We start from the raw sequence: 24,548 nt of genomic DNA, 5'->3' as shown, positions 1-24,548 counted from the left end.
TAAAACAAAGCTTTAAGTCTACCTATTAGTGACACTTTTGAAATACGCTACCTGTGGGTTTATGTTGGTTACTGATAAGGTTTTGACTGTCAAAATATGTTACTTAGCTTTACGTTGGTATTGATTAGAGTGTGTTGATGGACAAACTAGACTACAAATTTACATGTTAGCAAGTAAACTATACTGTTAAAATACATACAGTTTATTTGATGGATAAATTATAAGTAGGTTCTGCCTATTTAAATTTACTGGACAGCATTTTCAAAATTGCTGTTGGATGAATTAATGAAAACAATAATGTTATTAGCTTAGAATCATTTTCTGATCAAGTAAAAAAGAATTACCGCCCTTTTTTGGATTCTAAGGTAGCATAACCTACTTTGATAGTATTTCCTGATAGCATAGCAAAGATCACTGATATGAGCTAGTGATCTACTCTACGGTAGGACATTTCGATAAGGTAGGAAAAATTGTCAGAACACCTGCCTTATGTGTTGTCTATACATAGATGTTGAATGTAAGTTATGTGATAGTTAAATGTAAGATCTGTTGCTTACCTGCTTGATGTTGATATGACTATTGCCGCAGTGACGGAAAGGATGTCGCAGGCCTAGGCATTTTAACGTAAAAGTCCACTGGGAAGTCCATTTACATCATATCCTGTTTTAAACTACAAAAGCCTCCCATTGTGGTTTAGACTCGGTTGTGAATAGGTGTGAGAATACTGTGCTTGAGTGAGGCGACTTGTTTTGACTTGTTTTCTCCTTGCAAGAGTTCTCTAAAAAGTGTATATACGTTATGATTTTGGTTTGGTTTGCTTTTTCTTCCTTTTTCTCTTTTTTCACCTGTTGTTGGCATGGAAATAAATCCACTGGGTGATCAGCCACTAACCACCAAGTTGACTCCTGCTACCTCTTTGCCCAAGATGGCTCTGCCACAAGCATATATATGCAAATTAGTATTTGTGGAAGCTGAGAGTACAGAACCAGAGACTTTGATTTATTTAAATGCACTGTACATTGTTACTACAGACATTGTTCATCTGTGTCAAATTCTCAGATTCTGGTTTTTTTTTTTTTTGATTCTCAAAAACTGGGAAATAAGAGATATTATCAGAATGTTCTTGAAACATGAAATATGCAACACAGTGCATGAAACATGAAACAGAAACAATTATGCAGAAAAATTTAGAAAAGTGTGCATTATTACAATGATTTTTAAAGTCTATTTAGGGAAGTAGTATTTGATTTTAAATTGAAATCCATGTCTGAGTTTTTAGGTTGACATCCATTCTTTAATTCTAAACAATCTGTAGAGCTGAAATAGCCTCAGGCACAGTGGTAAGAGTACTCCGTCTCAGACTGGTCGCCTAAATGGGAGAGGGATGGTGTGATGAAATGATCAAAACATTATCATGAGGGCTAACAGCGTATTTACAACAGAGATGTATGTGGGAGTGACAATACATAAAACCTTACTGGTTTGGTAATAGTCATAGACTTTTATGAGAGCTGGCTTCAGATTCTTTATTGGGAGGATTTGTTGTAACTGTAAACAGAATTCCAAAACAGTTGCCTTTGGGACCTGTGGAAATTAAGATTAATAAACATGCTTCAGAAGATGAATAGAAACATGTAAGGGTTTAATTACTTGTCATTTTCAGGTGTATGATAAGTTTGTTTGATGGTTGCTGCAGATATAATTCAAGCAAATGTAATGATGTAATTCAGTATCGGAGCAATGTAAGCCTGCTGGCAGATGTTTACTACCACTGATCGAGCTCTCGATCTTGCAGTAGGCTGATGATAGAAAGACGAAAAGTTTGACACAGTCGAATTCGTGTTAATTTTTTTCCCCCCAAATATGGCATCTTATCCGCTCTCCAACTCAAATGGAAACTTTGACCAACAGTGACTGGGACTGTTTAATGTCATGGACAGACTAAAGAAAATTTCACCTTAATCACATATAGTCATTTTAAAATGTACAGTATGCTTACGGCAAAGAGATATTGATAGAAAATCACACAAACCCATTTACTACTGTGATTCACACTGTTTCTTCTAGTCCAACTAGAATCGGGGCCTGTGCTGTACATATTCTTTAAACTTTTATTCCGCTCTTATGAGATTTTAGGACCAAAGTCTTTTTTCTACAGGTCAGCTTAGGACTGTATAGATACAGGTACACTGAAAAAATCATATCACAGGCCTCATACAAAATTCCCTCTCAGATTCCTCAAACCGACAGTATGCTCACCAGCTGTTGCATTCAAAACTCCTATCTTGTAGGTACACCTTACTGGCATACAGTTACAGACTCTGACTGATCTGTTACCATGCACAGTTTGTATAAGCCATCCTGTAGCCCTTCATCAGTGGTCTGTTACTGACCACAGGTCCTCTGCTGGCTGGATATTTTTGGGTGGCGGACCACTCCGAACCCAACAATGGCATTCGATAATGACACTCCTCAGTGATATTTAGTCAAAAGCCCTGCTTGATCCTAATGTCAGTTCAGCCACCTTACAACTAGAATACAGGCATAAATTCATGACTAAATAATAAACTGGGATAACATGACAACATGTGTACCTAAAGCAGAGGAACATTTAACAACTTTGTACTGATTTAAAGACTCACTAGTCTATTCTTTATTGAAAGCTTACCTCTTCAAGATAGATAATGACATGGTCATCTTTAATGTCAATCCGTTCCATTTTTTCTGAGTGAGTGAGCTGTGGAGGCAATGGATTCAGTGATCAGTGATATTTTGACATGAGCTACTGGTCCATTCCTTCAGTAATATATCTCTTCTGATGTCCTGACATCCAAATGATACCAGGGTTTCAAATCAGACTTAATTTAGCTACTCACCATCATCACATTAGACCTATCGGTCATGAAACCAGATAATATTTTTGCATCTACTATAGCCATATTGGTTTGGTCTTCTGCACCATTGTACCTGTAAGAGATGAAAGAAAGTTCACGATGAACTTGATGTACAGAATATACAAACTGATAGGCATTTTCTTGTCTATATATAGAGTCAGTTGTAATGTCCAAAGTACCCCTCAACCTGCTGCTCTAAGAGCAGGGATTTCATCTCCATTGTGGCTGTGAAGAACATGGTGGCTGACTTTAAACACCATGCTGAGCGTTAGCAAGGAGCCGAAGCCACTGTTGAGACTCTGTAAGCAATAGTTTGCTTCAAGAACAGAGATTATCATTACTTTGGTCAAGCAGGACAGTATGGAAAGCAGACTGAGATATAGGGCAGAAGCTGTAGGAATACAATAAATGTTTCTGAGAGGTTGGAGTGGGAGCACATGCGAGCTGTTTGGGAAAATTTAAGTTCATTTCTACGATTAAGACCCTTTGTAATGCTCCAACTGTATGTGTAATACAAGATGTAAATTAGCATCCCCTTGAAAGATGGAAAGAGGTACAAGACAATGAGTTCATAACCTCATGTAAGAAAAGTACAGCCAGGCCCATCACACGTCACTGTTTGTGAATGAAATCCTTGATTATCTTTCTTAAATAATTTTTTTCAGTTCCTCAGATCTATGACAAATTTAGAACCCTGTCTGTATATATAATCAATTGGGATGAATCTATATTGTTGCCACTTGGCAACTGAGCAAAATCTTACACTACTCCCTCTTATATTCCCACCAAAGATTCTTTCTCTTATTTGGGCATTAACATACATCCTAACTTAGCCAAAACTGTTAATGGAAATTTAGTCTAGGCTTTCTAGAGTATAAAATCTGGAGTGGTAACCACCGTAGAATAAGATATTCTAGAGCAGCTAAGATTACATGGTGGCCTAGTTCTTCCAAAGTTTCAAATAAGTATGTGGGGATAGCGTTAAATCTTAAAGTACTCTGGAGAAGCACTGAGGAGAGGTCTATGTCCATTTCAAGATCTATAAGATGCTTTCAAATTCCCTGCTTCATCATTCTTTGTGTATTTACAACTGCATTCTGCAATGGTGGCATATGTGGTGCAGTGGGATTATCCACCTGTGGTATATCCAGTTCCAGACTGGACTAAGCCCTCCATTAGCTTTCATTTATATGTAACTTTCTATTAGAACACTCGACTGAAGTGTTTGGCTGTCGAAGGGTTACGGGAACGAGAGCTTTCTTCTTTCATTTCTACCATTTTAGCTTGCTTCCTTTTACCTTCTTACAGTTTTGGATAAACACAGTGTCTGGTTTAATGTAAGTCAAGCCTTAAAAAATCTGGCTCATCAGCTCATTGACTACAAAACCATCAACAGAGCCTATGCAAGCCCTTACAGAAGGTGTCAAATGAAACATATACCACTGCAACATTTATTTGACGATAATGCAACTGGAGCGTTTTTAAAGGTGGTTTGGGAATAACCCAAAGTTGCAGATCTGTAGACCTTTGTGGCCGACATGGTATCCAAATAACTTGATACCCATGTCCCGCTAAACCACTACTTTATTTTATAGTTTATAGTTTAAGTATATTAAATATTGAGTCAAGCCTTGGTGGGTTTGATCCAATGTAGGATATTATTGTCAGGTTTCAGCCACAAAAAAATCTCCTTGTGCTTTTGTTCACCTCGAAGCTTCCAAAAAAAAGTTCTGGGTCTGCACTTGACAAAGCATAGCTCATATGGGATAAACTAATGGAAGAACATTTCTTACAAAATCTTATAACAAAACCTGTAGATGGAGAAAAGAGATCTATAAGGAGCTTTCCAGCACTCATGTTCTTCTATTTTCTATGTGCTATTATATATATATTTATGTTGCATATTACTTTTATTTTTATAGATATGTACAGTATTGCAACACTACTGTTACTGAGTATTATTATTGTTATTGCAATTATCGTTCTCCTGTTATTTGTTTTCATTAATTATAAAGAAGTAGTATTCAGTCACGATCAGAATTTTGTACCCAATTAAATAATACGAGTTCTGTTGTGGCTTCACCCATATGATGGGATATGATGGGAGACCCACAAGACTGGAAAGAATGAAAGCAAAGCATTAGTTATGGTCAGAGAGTAATGTTGCAAGGTCTAGTCGTCTTCATTATTAAATGAAATGTGCAGCTTTACCCAGAGAAACACTACACACTATTTACAGAAAAATATGGTACATGGTGCATGCTAGGAGGAGCCAAAATCTCCACAGCTCTGCTACAGGGTGCACTTTATATTACTGTACTATTGTGTTTATTAGCATAGGCTGAAGAGTATGGTGTGTAATGGCCATGAAAGGGTTTAACAGGAGTGAGTAAACAGCCATTAAATAGAGTAATTAGTAAAGGAGAAGCAACTTATTAGACTGCAATATGTCCATTTCGTGGGATTCAGTCTAGTTTTAGCATAAGAGGCCACCAGGTTTGGGCACTGGAGGACGCAAAAAAAATTCTCCTATTGAAAGGAATAACAATTACTGTTTGAGTTGTGAGACAGGCCTCATGAGGGAGTTTTGAGGAACCCATTATGCTCATAAGGTGGGGGAGGTGTGTATAGCTTATAAAGTATCAACACTTACTGGATGTTGAAAAGAAGAAGTGGATTTTTGCAGTTTCCCTCAGTTTTGGCTTCAATAGTGAATGCAGACTTCTCAGCAGAAGTGGGGATATTGTAGAAGAGAGCCATCTGAGAAGAGATGAAGTATTCTCATGCCAATTAATTAGGCAGCAGAAACTTTAGTGTCATTATGTATCAGTTCCATTAAGGACTGCGAGTAAGGGTGCTGACCTGTACAGAGACACAAGCAGAGCCTTCAACTTTAACACTGTATTTCCCAGGGATATCTTGCAGTGCCTTTTCTTGGTACAGCAACTTGTTACTCTGGTTTACATCAAAGAGTTGTCTGTTCCCACCTGATGTCTCCACTATCATTGTGGAAGAGCCACCTGAACCAAACACTCTTGTGGCATACAAAGCCAGTGCCTGAAGTGCCACCACAGTGTCCTGATAAAAGAAATACAATTATTAGCATGCATAAACATGGAAAAGGGTCTAATGGAGAAGTGTACTCATATGTGTAGACTACCTGGGTGGAGGAGAATCCTCCATAGGGATTTTGCTGCCTCACCAGCCAATTGACAATCCTGCTGGCATAACCTAAGTCAGCAGCAGAGAGTGGGGAATTAGTGAGAACTGCCAGCAGCACATAAGAACTTATCTCCACCGCCAAGGAGTCTGAGTGTTCTGAATTTGACTGGGACCAGGACAGACGACCAGCTAGGAAAAGGCAGAGACACGAATAGGGACAATGAGCAAAGACCAGTTTGTAAAAAACCATTTTTAAAATATCTAAAATATTTTGATCACTTCTAATGCCTCATACCCTCCGAAAATGCTTCTCCCTCCAGCTTCTGCAGAAGCTGTGCACGAGTTTCCTTTTCTCCGGCCAGACTGAAGGTGTAGGCAAGCAAAGCAGTGGTATAGGTATTTGAGAGATTACTGATGGAGGCCCTTAGACATGACAAACCTTTTGTCACAGCAGGATCCTGAAACAAATCAACAGCTATAACTTCTCAGAAATTCAACAGATTGCATTTTCAGTTCATTACATTTTAAATAATCAAAAATACTTACAGCAGCTGAAATGTTCAGCTCAAGGAATGATGCAGTGATATAAGCAGTCATGGTCACATTATCATTTACCCCTCCCTACAAAAGATTTACCAAAACAAAGGGACAAACAAAAATAGGATGTTTATCTGCATGCATTTTTTCAGAATGCATAGATACCCAGCCAAAGTAGAGCCTTCAGTGATACTCTGCAACAGCATACCCTCTTCTCCATTATGCATGTAGCAGCATTGTCTATTAAATAAGATACCTTCATTCTGTTGTTGAAGAGGTTTCCCTTGCTTTCAAAACAACCATCTGGTTGCTGTCGTTCTAACAGCCATTGCCTTGCACTTGCCATGGTTTGTGGATCAATAAAGATGTAAGACTGGGCTTTGCCAAAAGACCTCAGGACAAAAGCAGTCAACCTTGAGGCAACAGAATAGCTACATTTTAGTCATAATGAACACTATGGTAATGTCATTGTATAATCTTTCAAAATAACATTTGGACTAGGGCTGTACCCGACTCAGAATTTTGTCAGTCGAATTGGATTTGGCTGTTCTGTCAGGGTTCCTGCATGAACTGTTTTCTTTGTTGTGCTCCTGTTGGTCATTTCAGGTGTTGGCTGTCATTTGCTTTTGTTTATTTTGGTTTTCCATGTGCTCTGGCCCCGCGCCTCACTTACTGTGTCATTGTGCTCACCTGTTGCTCATTGGAGTTGTATTAGTCTGTCTATTTAAACCCTGCCTGTTCTACCCTTTGTTTGTCAGTTTGTACCGCTTTTCTCAGTGTGTCGTGCTAGCCCTTTGTTATTCCGATTGCCTTCTGTATTTGACTTCTGCCTGTTTTTTAACTGTTTTTGCCTGTTGGATTTTGCTCCCTCTGCCCTCTTATCTTGCCCTGCACTTGTTTTTTTGAACCTTCTGCCTGTGCCTTGAATTTGCCTTTGTCTGCTGTTTTGGATTGTTCGCCTCCCTCTGACTGCTTTTTGGTGTGACATCTGCTTGTTTTTTGGATTCTGCTCTCTGCCAAGTGTATTGGAAGGCTGTTGCATGGCACAATAAACCTCCCCAGATCATTCATCGGTGAGTCTGCATCTGAGTTTTTCCTGACATGTTCAATACAAAGATTCAACTATTCGTTCCTTTTTTTTCATATAGACTATCTGGCGATCAGAAAATCCATTGGCATGAGTTTCAGTGATTTATTTCAAGCACACTCACATGGTTAAATGCAACAGAGTCAAATGAACATATTTTTGAGCATTTAAAAATCAATAAAAGACAGCTGCATATGATGCAAGATTTGAATTGTGGCCTATTTGAATGGGCGACATAATGTCAGGCTACCATATGGATTTGTCAGAATAATGAGACAGGCAGCACGCATGTATTTCTGTTTAAATCAAGCTCTTGAAGCCTAATTTTTTTTATCACTTTAAGCATTAAAATAATGTTACAGTTTAAAATAAATTCATGGCATTACCGCCTATGAAATAATAACTTCTCGTCTTCAACAGCTTATTACGCAATTGTATTTCTTTTTCAACATAAGAATTACTTAAGTGTGAAGGAATAAATAAACAAATTGAACACTTGCAATTTAAGATTTGAAATCTTTAAGATGAAAAAGCAAACGTTAGTCTTCAATCTCTTTTTCGATGGCTGCCTAGCTATGCAACTCACCCGTTTCAATGGTTTGCCATTTTCGATATTGTTGACTGATAAGCGAATTCCTGCATATGGAGTTTGAATTTAACTTTGTTTGGATTGTGCCACAAAAGTTCGAAATGCCACCATACTCTCAACTTCCTCTGAGGCATGGTTGTAGCCAGTAGGTGATAATTGTTATTTTGTATCGGGGGGGGGGGGGGGTGGCCCCATGGTTTCTAGGTGGGTTACCATTAATCTGTTTAATGGAAACACATGAATTTAGAAAAAACTCTCATACATCACTGAAGTTTTTACACTTGCATGAGGAGGTTTTTCAGATGATTCGGCAAAGCAATATTTCACAAAATTGAAATGGAAACACATTTTTCGCATTTAAGTCACATGACATCAATTGTGGTGGATGTGATCAAAATCACAGTGCCAAAATTGATAGGTCTCCATGTTTAATTGAAACGACTACTGCCAGAAGAGAAAACCCAGCTTTAATCGGATAACATCACTAAGTGGAAACACAGACCATTCGCGGTTGTGGTTTGTCGAATTTTTTAAAAAATCGCTCTTATTTTTTGCAAAACTGCAGTGGAAACCCAGCTGCTGACACTAATCTATAGAGTATGTAGGGGGATGCATTTTGGTCAGTTTGCTAAAAAGGGAGATGGCATCCCTCCCTCATCCCCCTAAAAATCACCAAATGGTTATAGCTAGCCTAGATTATCAACCACTTCACGTTACGTTTCAGCTTCTCTCATCAGTTAACAACCAACGCATCATGTCATGTGGATTTTTTCTTTTAGCAAGCGTGCCTGCTAACCCTGCTAGAATATAAAAATATATTTATGATTTCCCTTATTTATAACTTCTCAATGAAATGTTATCCCTGTGCATTTTTGTAAGCCTCTATCTGTTTTATCCTGACTGCCAAAAAAACAAACACTAATCAACTCTCAGAATCTCAGTCGACTAACTGGTCTCCGACAGATGATTTGACTCATTGACTTTCAGTGGGCAGCCCTTATTTGGACATACCATAAATGAATTCTTACTTTAAGGAATAGAAAGTCAAGCCACTCACCATGTATTCCCCTCACCATCGCCAAATGTGCTGTAGGCACCATCAAAATGCTTGTAATTTAACTGTCTTTGGTATCCTTTTAAATAACAAGAGACAATTAGCTCAACAAAGGTGTGTTGATGTTTACTGTGGGTCATCAGACATATACTGTAAATCAATGCACAGCGATCTTACCGCTTTTAAGGAAACCAGTGGCCTTTTCTCGAATGGCTGAGGTGAGCTGCTCAGTGCTCTGTAGGTACTGCAGAATGTAGATGTTCGGGGAGAGAAGAGCCATGTTTTGCTCCCCACACCCATACGGCATCTTCAGCAATCCATCAAGATTCTGTAGTGCACGGCCCAAAATATCTCCTATAGGGAGTAAGGCATGCCAAAGAGTGACCAATGACAAGTGAAAAAGAGGTGATTAGATTAAATATGAATTCTTAAAACCTTCTTCAGATTTTTCATCTCCAAACCTCTGAATGAAATATAAATGATTTTACCAAGAACTGACACGGAAGCTCTGGATGATCCCTCAACTACATTTTCAGGAAGTGTTAGCTCCACCTCCTCCGTCAGAACCTTCTCTACAGAGAAGAGCACAGAAACAAATGTGCCAATGAAGCAATTTATGGGTTACATTATATTGTGCACATATACCTTATATTGTCCACATTTACATTATATTGTGTAGAGTTTATGGGTGGTTGAACAAATTGGTTCATTAAGTGAATAGATAACAAAGAAAAATGCTGTATTCAGGTGATAGACCGACTATGTACAAAACCAACCTCGGGGACAAAGCAACCAGCTGTGGGTCTCTGTCCTCTCAGTTCCTTCAGCCTGCAAAGACAAGAGGGAAGTCAAGGGTGTCCCACAACCCAGTCCTTTTCTGGCAGGATTTGATGTGTTATTTATCTTTTCCAGTTAACAGGAAAACCAACTGAGTCAGGATTTAGCTATATTCACTGACTACTGATGGGCCCATGGAGACTACATGTCAGGCCAGTCTACATGGGCCTGACTGATTCATTACAGAGATCCAGAACTGGACTGACTATTCTTACTCAGGAGGTTTAGTTGCATCTCAAGTTGCAGCAGGCTATGCAGGCTTTATCTGGCCGTTATGCAGCATGACTAGGACAATAGGAGAAAAGACTCTTATTTGTTATCAGACATAACATTAATGGGTTTTTTGCTTACCTTCACCAGCAGAGTTCGTGTCACTGTGTCAATGCGGCCTCTGTCTGGTACAGTCACAATCTCATTGTCACACAGAGACTGAGATGCTTCTGCCTCTGCACTTACAGTCACATTCAGGACCCCTGAGCAAAATAATATGATAAGGAACTGCATCTGTTCTGAAACAAATCCTCTAAGGCAGAGCAAGACAGTGTAAAAGTGATGTAGTGGAATGATCAAATGGAGCATTTGAACTTAGTAACTCACCCAGCACAGAGGGTATCAGAGTCCATCGGAAGGTCTTCCTTCCGTTTGCATGCAGACAAGAAGAATACTGGCCATCTGAGGAGGGTTTTAGAGTGTAGTCTGAGGAAGGGGCTGGAGTTACTTTAACCTGTCAGAGAAAGATAAGGAATTAGAACGAGAAATTGGTGACAGTTTTTTTCTTCATCAGTGTAAACCTCACCATAATGCTCTTTGACAGATAGTTGAAGACAGTGGCCTTTAGCTCAAAGAGTTCTCCTCGGATTATGGAGTAAGGAAGGGAGAGCTCCAGGAAGAAAGGCTGGAAGACGGTGAGTTCAGCTGGGGCAGCCAGACCAAAGCCCTTGGAGGACAGACAAAAGGCCTCTGTCTCCCAGGTGGTGATGGTGTCAGGGACAGTAACAGGCAGTTGTGCAGATCCAGATTCCCTGTGAAGAAGTGTCAGCAATGCCTCATTTGAGAATGCCATTAAAGATTCATTATAGAGGACTAAAGTGAATTGATTATAAAATTGAAGACTCTTTTTGGCAGCTTGTCCATTCTGATCAGTTGACATTTCACATCTCTGTGCATTCTCCAGAACCATCCTATCATATGTACATCTGAGAGAATTCAGATAAAACTGAAAAAAATTGAAGCATCAGTGTCTAACATATCTATGACTGACAATCTAAGTCTTCTTGTTTTGTGGATCTGGAGGTCTTTCAGGTTTAAATTTGAAAGAGCTAAGGCTGTGGAGGACAGCAAGAGCCTGCATCAATGCTTGTCATTTCTGACTATGTCTTAGAAATTGACATACAAATGTCCTTTCCACTGAAACGTAATAATTTGCATGGACATAAGTGTTTCATTCCAGTGTACTTTCTGGACTGCTGAATTACCACCCCAACACTTCATCTCCTGTTGGCAGTGTCACCTTTGTATCCCTTTTGTATCCATGTACATCTCTCAGTTTTTTCAGGTCAGCATTTATGCCCACAAGAAGCTAATCACCGTGGTTGAATTTAAGACAGAGGCAAAATAACATTGAGAAGTTTTGCCCACACTGAATGTTGTCAACACAAAGTAATATTCACCACTAATTTACTCACCCCAATTCTATAAGTTTCCAGATCCAAGTTTCAGGAAAGAATGAGCGAGCTGTTTCTACATCAGGGTCAAAAGCAGATCCTAACATCATTAGAAGAAGAAGAAGTGCTTTATCGGTTGCACAAACACCAGAGCAGTCAGCAGTAAAATGCAGCTTCTGCATTTAATCCCTCCTGTATAAACCAGTGAGCGCACACACACAAGGAGCTAGGCCTTTTTGCCAGTGCCTTGGTCAAGATCACTGACAGGAGCACTAATCCTAGCATACATGTCTTTGATGGTGGGAGGAAACCCACACAAACATGGGGAGAGCATACAAACTCCACACTGAAAGGACCTGGGACTTGAACCCAGGATCCTCTTGCTGTGAGGCAACAGTGCAAACCACTGAGCCACCACGAAGCCACGTGCAACATTGGTGGCTGACACATCAGTATCATTGTTGTATTGATATTGATTCTGTATTGATTCTTATGACTTGCATGGCAGAATCCTCACAATGACAGACAGTTAGAATCATACAATATGTCATTTTTTTTAAATGATTGTCACTCATTAAATATCAAATATATAGCATATTTGATATGCAGCAGTCTTCAGAATTATTTGTGCACTTAAAGAAAAACAAAGATTTGAAGAATATGGTTACTGAGCAAAGACTGCATTATTGATTAAGAACTCACATTTCTAAAAACAGCATCTTCTTCATTTTATTTATATAGCAGACTGTGAGTAGCTCATGTAAGGATTTAACTTTAAAGGAGAAATGCATCTTAAAGCAGACCGTTCTCTCGTGTTTTAAGTAACACAGCTCAGTTCTTCCAATAAAACAACTTTGTCACTGTCAAGTTTCAGCTACATTTAATAAGCATGCTTAGCAGTTAATTATGAGTATCTTATGAAACTGTGACTTGAGCAAGACAAATTATGGCCCCATGTACTCCCACAGTTTCCTGAGAAGACTGCCAATTAACTTCATAAGAGCAAAATGTTATACAATGACAAAATGAAAGATGGTTCAATCTTCTCCTAAAAAAGAAACAGAATAAACGATGTAAAATACACCTTAATATTAACTGTAGGTCAGAATAATATTGAAGTGAAAGCCCATACATAATCACCATCAGATTACACTGATTGAATAAAATGAAGCAGGAATCTCACCAGTCATTTCGTCATAGTAATCTAGGTCTTCGTCCATCAAACAAGGAGGTTTTCGCATCTCCAAATTGGTTGCCATTTTGAGTCCGACGCTCTGTCACATGCCGATGATATAATAAAATGAATTTCTGAACCAGCTATGTTACTTTAATACGTAAAAGCAATAACAGCCCTTTAACACTTTTGACAATATGTGCTCTCAGCAGAAAAAGGGAAGACAAACCTATGTGTAGCTTTAATCCAATCGAATACCTCAAGAGGTAATATAATCAAATAGAAGAAAAATATAAAAAATATGGTGACATGAAATTATGTTGAATTTTAACTTAAAGAGTGTGGAACTTTACCCTGAAAACATCATGTGCATAGTCATTAGATTTCACATGAGGACATTCCAGGATGTCTTCAAGCTCGTCTGGATAATCTGACAATGATGTCACTGGTAACAAGTTGAAAATCTACAAAAAAAGGAAAGAGCAAATATTTTTGTTATTGATATTACATGATGGCTCTTTCCCCTATTTGTTACCCTCAAATTTGAACCTGTTTCTCCTCAAATTAAGATGGGTTTATAGAAGTGTTTTGTTTGCTTTATTTGATAGTTTGCTTTCTGATAAGCCAACTGATCAGTCAAATTCTTAATTTTTCCCTGTCTTGACACACCAGGGTGTTTTTGTCAGAAAACTGTTGGTGACAAGAAATGGAACATCCTATTCCACGTCCTTTAATGAAATGTACTTTAATAGAAACCACATAAATTAACAAAGAGTCAAGAGTAGTGAATGCATGATTAAAGGAACAACAATCAGTATCACAGTGTTCTGACAATTCTTCCTACTTTATCAAAATGTCCTACCGTTGCGTAAATTGATAATGTATATCTTTCGATCTTTGCTACCCTATCGAGAAATACTACCAGAAGCAGGTTGTGCTACCTTAGAAGCCAAAGAAGGTCAGTAATTCTTTTTTTTTTTTTTTACCTGATTAGAAATTGTTCTCATTAATTCATCCAACAGCAATTTCGAAAATGCTGTCAAGTAAATAAATAATAATAGGCATAGCCTACTTACAGTTTATCCATCACATAAACTGTATGTATTTCGACAGTCTAGTTTACATGCTGACATGTAAATTTGTAGTCTAGTTTGTCCATCAACACACTAATAAATACCAACATAAAACTTTAAGTGGCATATTTTGATAGTCTAAACCTTATCAGAAAAGTAGCCTATGATTCTGAGATTTCGAGAGGGAGGATGTAATATTATGAGAATAAAGTCATAATTGAGAAAAAAAGTCATAATAGTACAAGAATAAGGTTGTAACTTAATGAGAATAAAGTCATAATATGTCAAGGAGAAAGTCATAATTTTACAAGAAAAAAAAAACAAACTATTGCGAAAATTAAATTGTAAAAACTCGAGAAAAAAACCCCATAATTTTTAGGAAAATACGTTACCAACAACCAATGAATTGGGCGAGAGGAATTTACACAGTTTATTGTGTTTAGACACAGGAATAGACACAGTTTATTACAGTTCTTTCTTTGGGAATAGACACAGTTTCTTGAACGATTGTTTTCAAGTCCTGATACTTATGATAATGTGGTGCTGATGTGCCAAATGAGTAAGTATTTCGTTATTTGTGAAAACTATACTAAAAGTATAACTTCACAAGATGCTCATTGTTCCTCAATTTAATGGAGGCAGCAGGTTGCACTTCTGATACCTCCCCTCTAAAATAACATGTAGTCTAAAGTTACGACTTTATTCTGATAATATTATGACTTTTTCTCATAAAATTACTTTATTCCCGTAATATTATGACTTTATTTCTTAGAAAAATACGACTTTATTCTTGAAATCTCCAATTTTTCCCCCTCAGTGTGGCATTTGACAGAACCGGCTTAGGCAAGGAGGCAGCAGGAGTCAAGATGGTGGTTTGTGGCTGAACACCGGTGAATTTATTTTAGTGCCAATATTAAACAGTAAAGAAATGAAAGAAACCTAACCAAAATAATAACGTATTTACACTATTTATACAGTTCTTGCCAGGAAAACAAACAAGACATAAATCCAGCAAGACTTTTCACTTATTACTTCCACTCACAAAATTCAAACTCCTACCACTACAGCAACCAACCAACCAGCAACATCCCAGCCCGTCTAAAACAAAATGGAGTGCTTTTATAGTTTAAAAACAGGATGTGATGCAAACTGTCCTGTGCAGTTCATGGGCCTTTTCTTTTAAAATACCTAAGGCTGTGTTGGATTTTCTTGTGATTTTACAAGTAAATGAACCGGATCAAAAGCACGCTTGGAGAAAAGCTTTATTTGGTGGTGGTGGAACCCGGCAGCAAGTCCGCTTGCGCCGCAGCTTAACTCAGAGAACTGTTACCGTGATCGGCCTTTTATACCATGAAGCAAACAGACAATAGGTGTACAACATTGCTTGATGCAAATCAGAATCTAGGTGTTAATGCTAAATTCCCCTTTTGTCTGTGATGACTGCCATTTGCCCATTACTGGTTGTATTTTGCCTTAACCAATCGCTATTGGCTCCAACAGTAATGCGGCGCCAAAGGTGTGAAGCTTTCTTTGTATCTATGGTAATAAGACCATCAGGTTAAACAGTTCTCCTATCATGAACCATGTCTGTTCAGATGTCACTATAATCTTACAGCTGTTATATACTGCTTTCCTTGACGTCACTGCCGCAAATCTCTTCCCCGGGAAGCATCAAACAGGTGAGCAACAGCTCCTCCGTTTAATAATCAACAATCACACAATTAAATTCAACATTTACACACAGACAACACAACCTAACGTAGCAGTTTAACGGTAATACGAGGATAGTGGAATATGCAAAATTGATTCGTTGGCCAACTTAATCGAAAATGTTATAGAATACTTTGAATGCTAAAGTCTCTTTTCCCGATTATTTACAGATCAATAAACTAAGACATTGGACATCACACACACACACAACAAAATCACAACGACAACGTCCATAATTATTTGACTTGTACTCAGGCCATGTTATGGGGTGAATGTGTATGTTTGTGTGGCGAATGTACATAAACAGTTTGTGCCTGCAAACAGTCCATACGTGATGGAGAGTTGATCCGTCACACGGCCCTAACACTCCGACGTAGAAGGACTACAAGGATATAACTATAGAATGTTCTGATGGTCTGAATTATTTACCAGAATTTTATGTATTTATTTATTTATTATCAATTATCAGAAAGTGCTACCAACATAAACCTACAGGTAACCTTCTAACAATTAGCCATCCGCCAAGTAGGATGAAATGATGGGTTTCCCGCTAAACCCAAGTCACATGATGTAATTGTGATGTGCACATGTGCACTAGGACTGCTCGATAGGTAGGACAAATCGTCAGAACACCGGACCAAATGTGTATATTACCTTCTCAGTGTCCAGGCCTTTCCCTGGTTCCAAGATGAGCACGCTCTTATCTACAACACTGAGTCCACACAGTGAACCTGGCTCAGCTGAGAGCTGTAGAGTGTTTTCTTCTGCAGGAACAGCCTTGGTTGGAGAGAACTGTAATGATACCTGCAGTATATGATACACACAAAGAAGATATTTAACTTTAGTTAAAAAGTTAATGCAACCTGGTTTTAAGAAAGCAAACTGATTATTGAATGAAAACATATCATATTGTTATCCACCTTGTTTTTGAAACATTTTTCTGTTTTGAAGTTCTTAGTTTCAACAATGACCGTCTCATTTGATAGAACACAGTATGCCAGAATTTGCACCACAGGTGAAATCTCAGTACTGACAGGAAGATTGAATGACACCTTTCCCGAAATAACTCCATCAACTTTTTTTCCTGCAGCCTTCATGGCTCCATAATGAACAATCACTCCTTTGGATAAGGTCTAGAGCACAAATGACAAAAGACAAGAAAAAAGAACGATAATATTACCACTGTTGGACCGATGCAGATACTAATGAATATCAGTATGGTGTGAATCTTTAGCAATATCTTTAGTGTTTCAAATTTGACTGCTGCTGGGGTGGGCCAAAGTTGTTTACAATGGAATAAAAGCAAAGACCACAGAGCAGATAATTAATTCTGCTCAGCATTCATATTTATAAAAGTATTTAGACTTTGCAGAGAAAGACAGGGAAATGTATGACACATTCCAAGATTGGAATATTGTGTATGTCAAGGTCAGACATTACAGTCCTCCTGTTAAGCTCAAGGCCATTCTGCCATTGCTGGCACTGGAAAAAGAGGAGAAAAATCACTGTATTTGTCAGCCATTTGTCAACCCCTTATTACTTACCAGGTAGATTAAATCCACAGAGTCTTCCACATCCTCAAAAAAGGTGTATCTAATGGTTACAGGGATCTCAGTCTCACATGCGAGTGGCTCCTTTAAACCTTCTATAGTGAGTGCATTATGTCTTGGAACATAAGGAGTGTCTGGTGTGGCAGGTCTGTATAGTGTAATATCTTTCCTTTGATATTCAAAGTGAGGAGTTCTGGACCTATGAGATATGTCCTTGGAGACACTTGCCTGGAGATCAACAAAACTTGAATTAGTTGCAATAAGAAACAGTTTAAGATTAAGAGAAAAACAAAACAAAAAAATAAAAAACAAATTCTGTAGAAGGTGTCCAACACACCACTAACTGAATATCTTCTGCAGGTCGATCAGTTGTGTTGATAGAGAAATGAGCCATTCCATTAATGTCTGTTGTGAGACTGAAGAGTTCTTTTGTTGACCACCCTTTACGCTCTAAAACATAGACTTCCTTGTTTGAAATAGGTGTTCCATTGAAATGTGTAGCTTTGATCTCGTGTGAAAATGGAGGGAAAAAAGAAGAAAAGAAATGGTAATTTCAGGGGATTTTCTGAGTTACATTTTACGTTTGTTACAAGAAACAATAGTGAAATATACCTTTCCCTCTATGACTGATCCGTGTTTAAAGACATCTGGTGTCTCAACAAATGATGCTTTACCAAGCACATAAGACACACCGACTGTGCCAGACTTTGACATAGTGATCCCTGGGGATAGAAAGTGAAATTATAAACAAAACACAATGTGAGTAATGTGCCCATTGGAGACTTAAGCAACGTCACAGTTTAAAGCAAAGTTCCTCACTTGAATTTGAGCTGTGTCTAATATATCCCTCACCTAAATGAAAACAATTGGCTTTCTTTCAGTAGGCAAATAATTCTTTTAAGATTGACTGGAGAAAAAATTCTTCAAGTATATTTCATGTATGTTATATCTTTTAACTAATTGTGGTAAGATTTGAAACTGGACTACTCTGTCCAGGACCATAACACCATTCAGTCATAACAACAACAACAACAATAATAATAATTCTAATACTTTCATGCTGTGCTGCATCAGAATGAACAATCATGAGAATGTACAAATTTGTTAGATATTTTTCATGCAAATGTACAGTATTACTGCATGAAAATGTGGAAGGACAGGGGTGGTAAATGTATACTGATATATTTTACTTGAGTTACAGCAAAGGTACAACCATAAAACAGTGACTCTAGTAAAAGTGCAAGTAACCCAGAGGCAAACTCTTTAGTCAGACTTTAAGTATCATACTTTAAATGTATTCAAGTTTTCAAAAATTTACATGAAAAAAAAATTGCCCTACTGCACTTAATAAAACACTATCACCTGGATGTTTTTACTCTGCATCATTACCAGTTAAATGTTGAATCCAACCAAGGTGTTTTCCATTTTATTACTTGATATTTTAATGGTGCACTTTGGCAAAACAAGATGGAGATTCATTTTAGTCCTAGCCAGTGAGTGTACAGTGCATTAAAAACATTGTAGATGACCTACCTTATCTTTTGAAAATCTCCATTCATAAACATTTTCCTGATAGACAGACTTAGCGCAAACTGCTAAGTTTGCTACGCTGATTTAACATTTTTCCAGCTATTGCACTCACAATGGGAATGATGACTACATGTTAAGGCAAGCACTATAGGCAGGACTTTGAGCTAGGCACACAAATACACACAATCTTACACCTGTTTGTGTACATCCACATTAGGTCTTGCTGCAGTGATGCATAAAATGGCCTACAATTAGTGGTATTCTTACATGCATTCAGTCAGCTGTCTTAAACAATATACTGAAAAACAAAAGCTTATGACCGATTGTGGCAACTGAAACAAGCAATGTCAGCTGTCAGCAGAAAGGTACTGAAGTAAAATGTATGTAATTTTTTGAAAGTGAAAGTTGTTCATTACTGATACTTGTAATACAAAATCTGCCTGTGTACTACTTAAGTACAATAAAAAAGTCGTTTCACTTCATTACTTACCCCGCCCTGTAGAAATATTCAATACATCAGAAAGTATTACAGATCATCTAACAGTTCAGAGAAACAAATAAGAAATAATTAAGTATCATCATGTTCATGACTCACCTGTACCTTCTTCAGTTATTTTCACATTAAATTTAAGAGAATCCAGCCATTGTTGTTCAACAGCAGCGTTGAAGAAAAAACGTGTCCCGAAAACAAGTGTGGCACAGCCATTCTCCTTCAACTAAATGTTTGGTACAGAGATGTCACAAACTGACCATTCCCTCATGAAAAGACTTGATTATTTTGGACAGGCAGCTCACTCACCTCAAGAGTTTCATTAAGACATTGGGTAGGCCTGTGCTGCTCAGGAATGTGATATGCATGGTGATACCTCCTAACCTTCCGACACACTTTCATCCAGACTTCACCAGCCACTGGTTGCCCAAAAGTGTACCTATGAAGAGCAACATGTATGTCTTTCAATGACTTCAGATCCTTTTGGCGTGATTAGGTAATATCAAAACAGTCACCATAGGTTTTAAATGAAATTTGTTAGTGATTTTTACACTTAAACACAGTATAAGGTCATGCTACGCTAGAGTTGAAAAGAAAAAGAAGCTTACTTTCCGCATACTTCAATTTTCAGTTCTTCTTCTGCTACACTTACTTCTTCAGGTGAGTTCAGTTTTACCTCAAACTTTGGCAAAGCTAAATGTTAGAAGGTGAAAGACACAAAAGACAGAAGCATTCAGATACTGTGGCCAGACACTGTGAATTAATGTCAGAACATTATTAAGATGTTACCTACTGTACTGTTTCACCTCGAAGTGATGGTTTATCGTCCTCTCACCAATGCTCGCTATCACATTATAAGTGCCTTCATGTCCCTCTGGATTCAACTGATGAGACAACTGCAGAATTTTGTTACTGGAAGAGATGTTTACCCACTGAGCAATCCTGTTTGCCTTACTATCCTGTTTGGGAAAGGAAAACAAGGAGGTATATAGCTGTGAGCTGTCTTGTTTACTGTTGATCACTTTTATTTTCAGTTTCTGTTTTGTTTTCTGAAAGGTCCTATTCTCAAATTGCCCCATATTTTTAGCACTGCAAAATTTCTATTTAAAAATGTGGAACCTAAGACAATATCACATCACCTGTAACAGTTTATTCCACTATATCTTGGAAGAAGACACTGAGTTTGCCCCTTAGACAAGTGCTAAATGCATTACAAGTTTTTCTCTTCAGTAGAAAGTTGTAGCTATTGGAGATTGTCTAATTAAATTTATTCCCTGAACAACATATTACCATAAGTAAAAAAAGAACATTTATGGACAATGAGGGATGTATTCAATGAAACGAAACATTGGGCCTCATTCTCCAACTGTTCTTAAGAAGAAATTTGTTCTTAAAACCCACTTATGCAGTTTTTTGACATTCAGCAATGCTTTCTTATTTGGGATTTGTTCTAGTAAGGTAAGAACAGAATCTATGTGCACTCAAGAGCACACTTAGGCACATTTGAGTGCTGACATGTTTGTGCAAAATAATTGTGTTCTCCTCAATTCTACAGTTGTATAATACAGGATTTAAATTACAATAATATTTGTCATTTACAATGTTTTTTCATAATTATTTTCATTATTTTACAATGTATTATGGTCTTTTAAAAAAATAAACACTACACTAACACTTCATATATGACTCCAGAATGTAGTCCATATTTATTCCTACTTATGTACAATGAGCAAAAAGAGCAATATGAGAATACAACAGTTGATGGAGACTGTGATAAGTGAGCAGTAGTTTTACATACACCACTTATCGATTATCCCGTCTGAAACCAGACAGGCTGTAGCAGGTGTGTGAGAATCTGCGGTCTCATGCCAGTTTATGGGGATTGGCAGGCGTTTACCTATGCTAATTAGAAACAACTGGCACGCGCTTTCAGTTTACGGGGACAGTTAAATTCATCCTTTTAAGAACAAAGACGCGAACAATCCTGCGGTTTAAGAACATGTCAGAAATCTGACGTAGACTTTTTCTTAGGACCTTTCTCAAGAACAAATTTAAAAAAAAAAATGGCGAATGAGACCCATTGTTTCTGCACAGAATAATATGTTCCCCAGTTTTTCCCCAGTTGATCTACCTTTCTTTAACTGTACCAGATCGTTATGTTATTTGGAGGCATGCTATTTAAAATAGTTTAGTGGATACCTTGTGTAACAGGAATATAGATTCTTACCTCCAGCGCCACAATGTCACACTGTGGTAAAACAGATAAAATGTAAGTTTAATTTTTAAATTCAAATTTGTCAGCATACAATATGTGACTGAACACATAAAATTATTTGATTAGTGGAAATCGTGTCACAAATATTGTTTTATTGACTATTTGTAGAGCATGTTGTATCCGTAGTGTTTATCATTGTAGTCTTCATTTATTTAAATACTTCATTTAAGTACTTAATGTGTACCGCCTCATTTTTACACGTGTAGTATTACATGTCTTTTAATCTTTTAGTCAAGTGCTAATTATGCTGCTCTCTGAAAAATCAAAGCCATTGTGTTGACATTAACATCTATTCAGTGTTAAAGTTTATTTCATATATTCAAAATACATTTTAGTAAGCTGAATACACAACCTGCAACTAACTAACCTCTGCATTTCGTCAAAGAATAATTTGTTCTGTGTGAAAGAGAAACTTGGGTTCTTGTACATGTAGGCTGCTTTGCTTTGAGTCTTTTTGTACTTCATAAATGCTTCATAAACTACAAACAGTACTTTGGAGTTAATGGATAACACTGGAAAGGAACTTGCGACACCAAAAGCTTGTAATCTGGTGTGATGTTGTGGATCTTCGGTGGGTGCAATGTAACTGACTAATATTGAGTACCAAACACATTTTCCTCTTACTCGTCCTGAAAAATGTCATGTAATGTGCCCTCGTTGGTTTGGTAGAGAGAGTTCTAGGAGCCTATGCATTCTGCAATAGTAGCAAGGCACTCAGAAATGTAGTCATCAAAATAGAAACTTACCTTTGGAATAAAAGGGATGAAATTATTATCCATGGTGACAATCCTGAAGTGTACTGTAAATTGAACAGTATCACAATGTAATACTGAATACCATTTGAACAACCAGAAGACAGACACTCCCTTGAGGGTCTAAGCATGTTTAATTGGCCTCAACACCCACAACCTACCTGTCTGTCCTGGAAGGTAGATAGGTTTATCTGTCTGGATGAAGGTCGGTGGATGGAAGGATTTGAACACGATTTTCCTCTCCTCCATCCAATGAAAAGTTTCCCCTTGGACTACCACTTTAATTCTCTGCACTGATTCACCCTGCACCACAGGAGTCTGGTGAATGAAACAAAACCATAAATGGATAAACTCTGATACTTTGCCATCAATCCACAGTACAAGTAAAAGGCGGAGGAAAGAAAAATTGTCAAGAGTCATGAAACCTGCATAAACTGTTCTCCAACTCAGTTTCCATTTCAAAGTTTGCATCAGGTAATCAGATGTAGTCTGAACAGGCACCTAAATGGTATAGTTAATTAACCATTTAAACTGGGTTTCAGGCAGGAATTTACTTATCTTAATCAAAACATTTCCATAAATGTACTAACACTGATATAATATCATTTTGGCTTATTTTTTCTCAGACCTGAAACAGAAAACAGTGATGAAAATCTTCCTGCGCTCTCTCCTGGAACAGTGTCCTGCTCTCGTTATTGTGAACTAGAGAAACAGTCATTGTAAGGGTCTCATTTGGCTTTAGAAGACTGGCACAAAGCTTTGCCTCAGTGCCTGACTGTAAAATAGCAGGAAATGTCATCATGAAAGTCCTAAAACAAAAACACAGACAGAGCTCTCTTTACTTAGTCATATGACCTGGATCCAAAGGTTAAAAAAAGGACAAGCACAAAATGACTGCATGAAAGAAAATCTTTCCTTTAGACAAATCCCTAAGTTAACAAAATGTTTCAATTCACTAAATCACCTGAAGGAAACAGTGCTGAGGAAAAAGAAGCAAACTAAACATTTTTGTACCAGCTGCCAAATAGCACAAGAGAATTTGACTACAGATCATACATGTAGAGCTCAGTATTTATGATAAAAAATTCTGAACCCTGAAATCTACCTAGACTCTCAGCCTTAGTTACTTAAGGCTGTAGTAATTTAAAAAATTCAAAATTATGAACATAATATGAAACTACATATATTTGGACTGTCCTTAAGGAGTTTCTTAGGGCTCTACAATACAACTGTCCTCTGCAGAAAGCAGTGATGTGTTACTGCTGTAAATACTACTAAAGTACCATATGATAATGCCTTAAAAAAGATATTTGCTGGATAAATTCCAGATGTATAATTCCATTATTTCATTTTAGAAGAAAGTAGCATAAAATAAACTTCTGTCCAGTAAGATAACAGTAGACAAATGACTTTTTTTTCTTTTTACTTTGCTTCACTATGTCAGAATTCTTTCAGGATTACTTACGGTCCCAAGGTTCCTTCACAGACAGAGAAAAAAAGAAAACAAATCAGCAGAGGCCCTTGTTTAATCTGACACTTATTGAGAGCCATGGTGTCTTTGAACTGATGAGCTGCTCAGCAAGACCTGGAGGCAGGTGCTTTTTATAGTACTTTTTTAAAAAGTTATAGTGAAAATATTTGAGCTCATGACCTGATTCATGATTGGTTAACATGAACACAGCAAGTGTGTTCTGTCAATAATACACCTTGGGTGAGCTAACATCTCTTATCTATTTCTTTTGGATCATCTCATTGGACATTCGAGTGGTTACACAAAGAGAAAATCAAACTATTGAAAGCTCTGTTTCTGAATACACATCTCTAACCATAGTTATGTGTTTTCTGTTAAGAGAAGAGACAGTCAATAAATACGTATCATTCTAACTAATGAATGAACAAAGAAGAACACAAATCAATTCAAAGTTGGTTCAAGTAAAAAAAAAAAAAAAAAAATCAGCATTTCATTCTGAGTAGCCTGCTACTGCCCCACCTTCAACCCTTCATGCACAGTTTCATCACTTACAGGAAATCATACTTTCTACAAACAAATGAACGGTCAGTGACCAGCTTAAACAAGCTTCTATGCTTAACCAACTCAGCCACCTTGAATGCAAGGTCAAAAACAGCTTCCCATGCTTTGGGCCAGCTGTAAGTGAGGCCAAAAGACTAA

General features: G+C 37.6%; 1 protein-coding gene across 2 annotated transcripts; it reads right to left on the bottom strand.

Moving 5' to 3' along the window:
* Nucleotides 1-978: 978 nt before the first annotated feature.
* LOC115813632 (alpha-2-macroglobulin) lies at nt 979-23,972 on the bottom strand. Of its 2 annotated transcripts, XM_030776149.1 has the most exons (34): nt 23,844-23,972; nt 23,007-23,187; nt 22,540-22,696; nt 22,373-22,425; nt 21,579-21,599; nt 20,145-20,310; nt 19,960-20,044; nt 19,661-19,790; nt 19,457-19,577; nt 17,944-18,053; nt 17,669-17,839; nt 17,326-17,559; nt 16,702-16,914; nt 16,436-16,585; nt 13,352-13,462; nt 13,008-13,098; nt 11,846-11,924; nt 10,957-11,182; nt 10,758-10,884; nt 10,512-10,633; nt 10,100-10,151; nt 9,812-9,895; nt 9,501-9,677; nt 9,327-9,402; nt 6,850-7,006; nt 6,603-6,677; nt 6,352-6,514; nt 6,055-6,245; nt 5,757-5,972; nt 5,548-5,654; nt 2,877-2,967; nt 2,669-2,737; nt 1,479-1,584; nt 979-1,369 (listed from the first exon to the last, which is right to left on the bottom strand). In XM_030776149.1, the coding sequence occupies exons 1-34, from the start codon at nt 23,927-23,929 to the stop codon at nt 1,329-1,331; spliced, it is 4,239 nt and encodes a 1,412-aa protein (XP_030632009.1). In that variant the 5' UTR covers nt 23,930-23,972; the 3' UTR covers nt 979-1,328. The 2 variants fall into 2 exon arrangements, 1 of the variants encoding a protein (XP_030632009.1); XR_004025379.1 differs by lacking the exons at nt 979-1,369; nt 1,479-1,584; nt 2,669-2,737; nt 2,877-2,967 and having other exon boundaries at nt 5,564-5,654; nt 5,757-5,975; nt 6,057-6,245.
* Between the last annotated feature and the right edge of the window lie 576 nt (nt 23,973-24,548).

The sequence above is a fragment of the Chanos chanos genome, chromosome 6 (assembly GCF_902362185.1).
Source record: "Chanos chanos chromosome 6, fChaCha1.1, whole genome shotgun sequence".
Lineage (NCBI taxonomy): Eukaryota > Metazoa > Chordata > Actinopteri > Gonorynchiformes > Chanidae > Chanos > Chanos chanos.
This window is presented reverse-complemented; position numbering and strand designations above follow the sequence as displayed.

What these genes read in the sequence shown, in the direction of transcription:
- LOC115813632 (XM_030776149.1), bottom strand. Translation starts at nt 23,929, where the DNA reads ATGGCTCTCAATAAGTGTCAGATTAAACAAGGGCCTCTGCTGATTTGT. An exon ending in GATCAGTCATAGAGGGAAAG is followed by an intron (nt 17,840 to 17,943) that starts GTATATTTCACT and finishes TTTTCACACGAG; the next exon opens with ATCAAAGCTACACATTTCAA. An exon ending in ATCTGTCAAAGAGCATTATG is followed by an intron (nt 10,885 to 10,956) that starts GTGAGGTTTACA and finishes TTTCTCTGACAG; the next exon opens with GTTAAAGTAACTCCAGCCCC.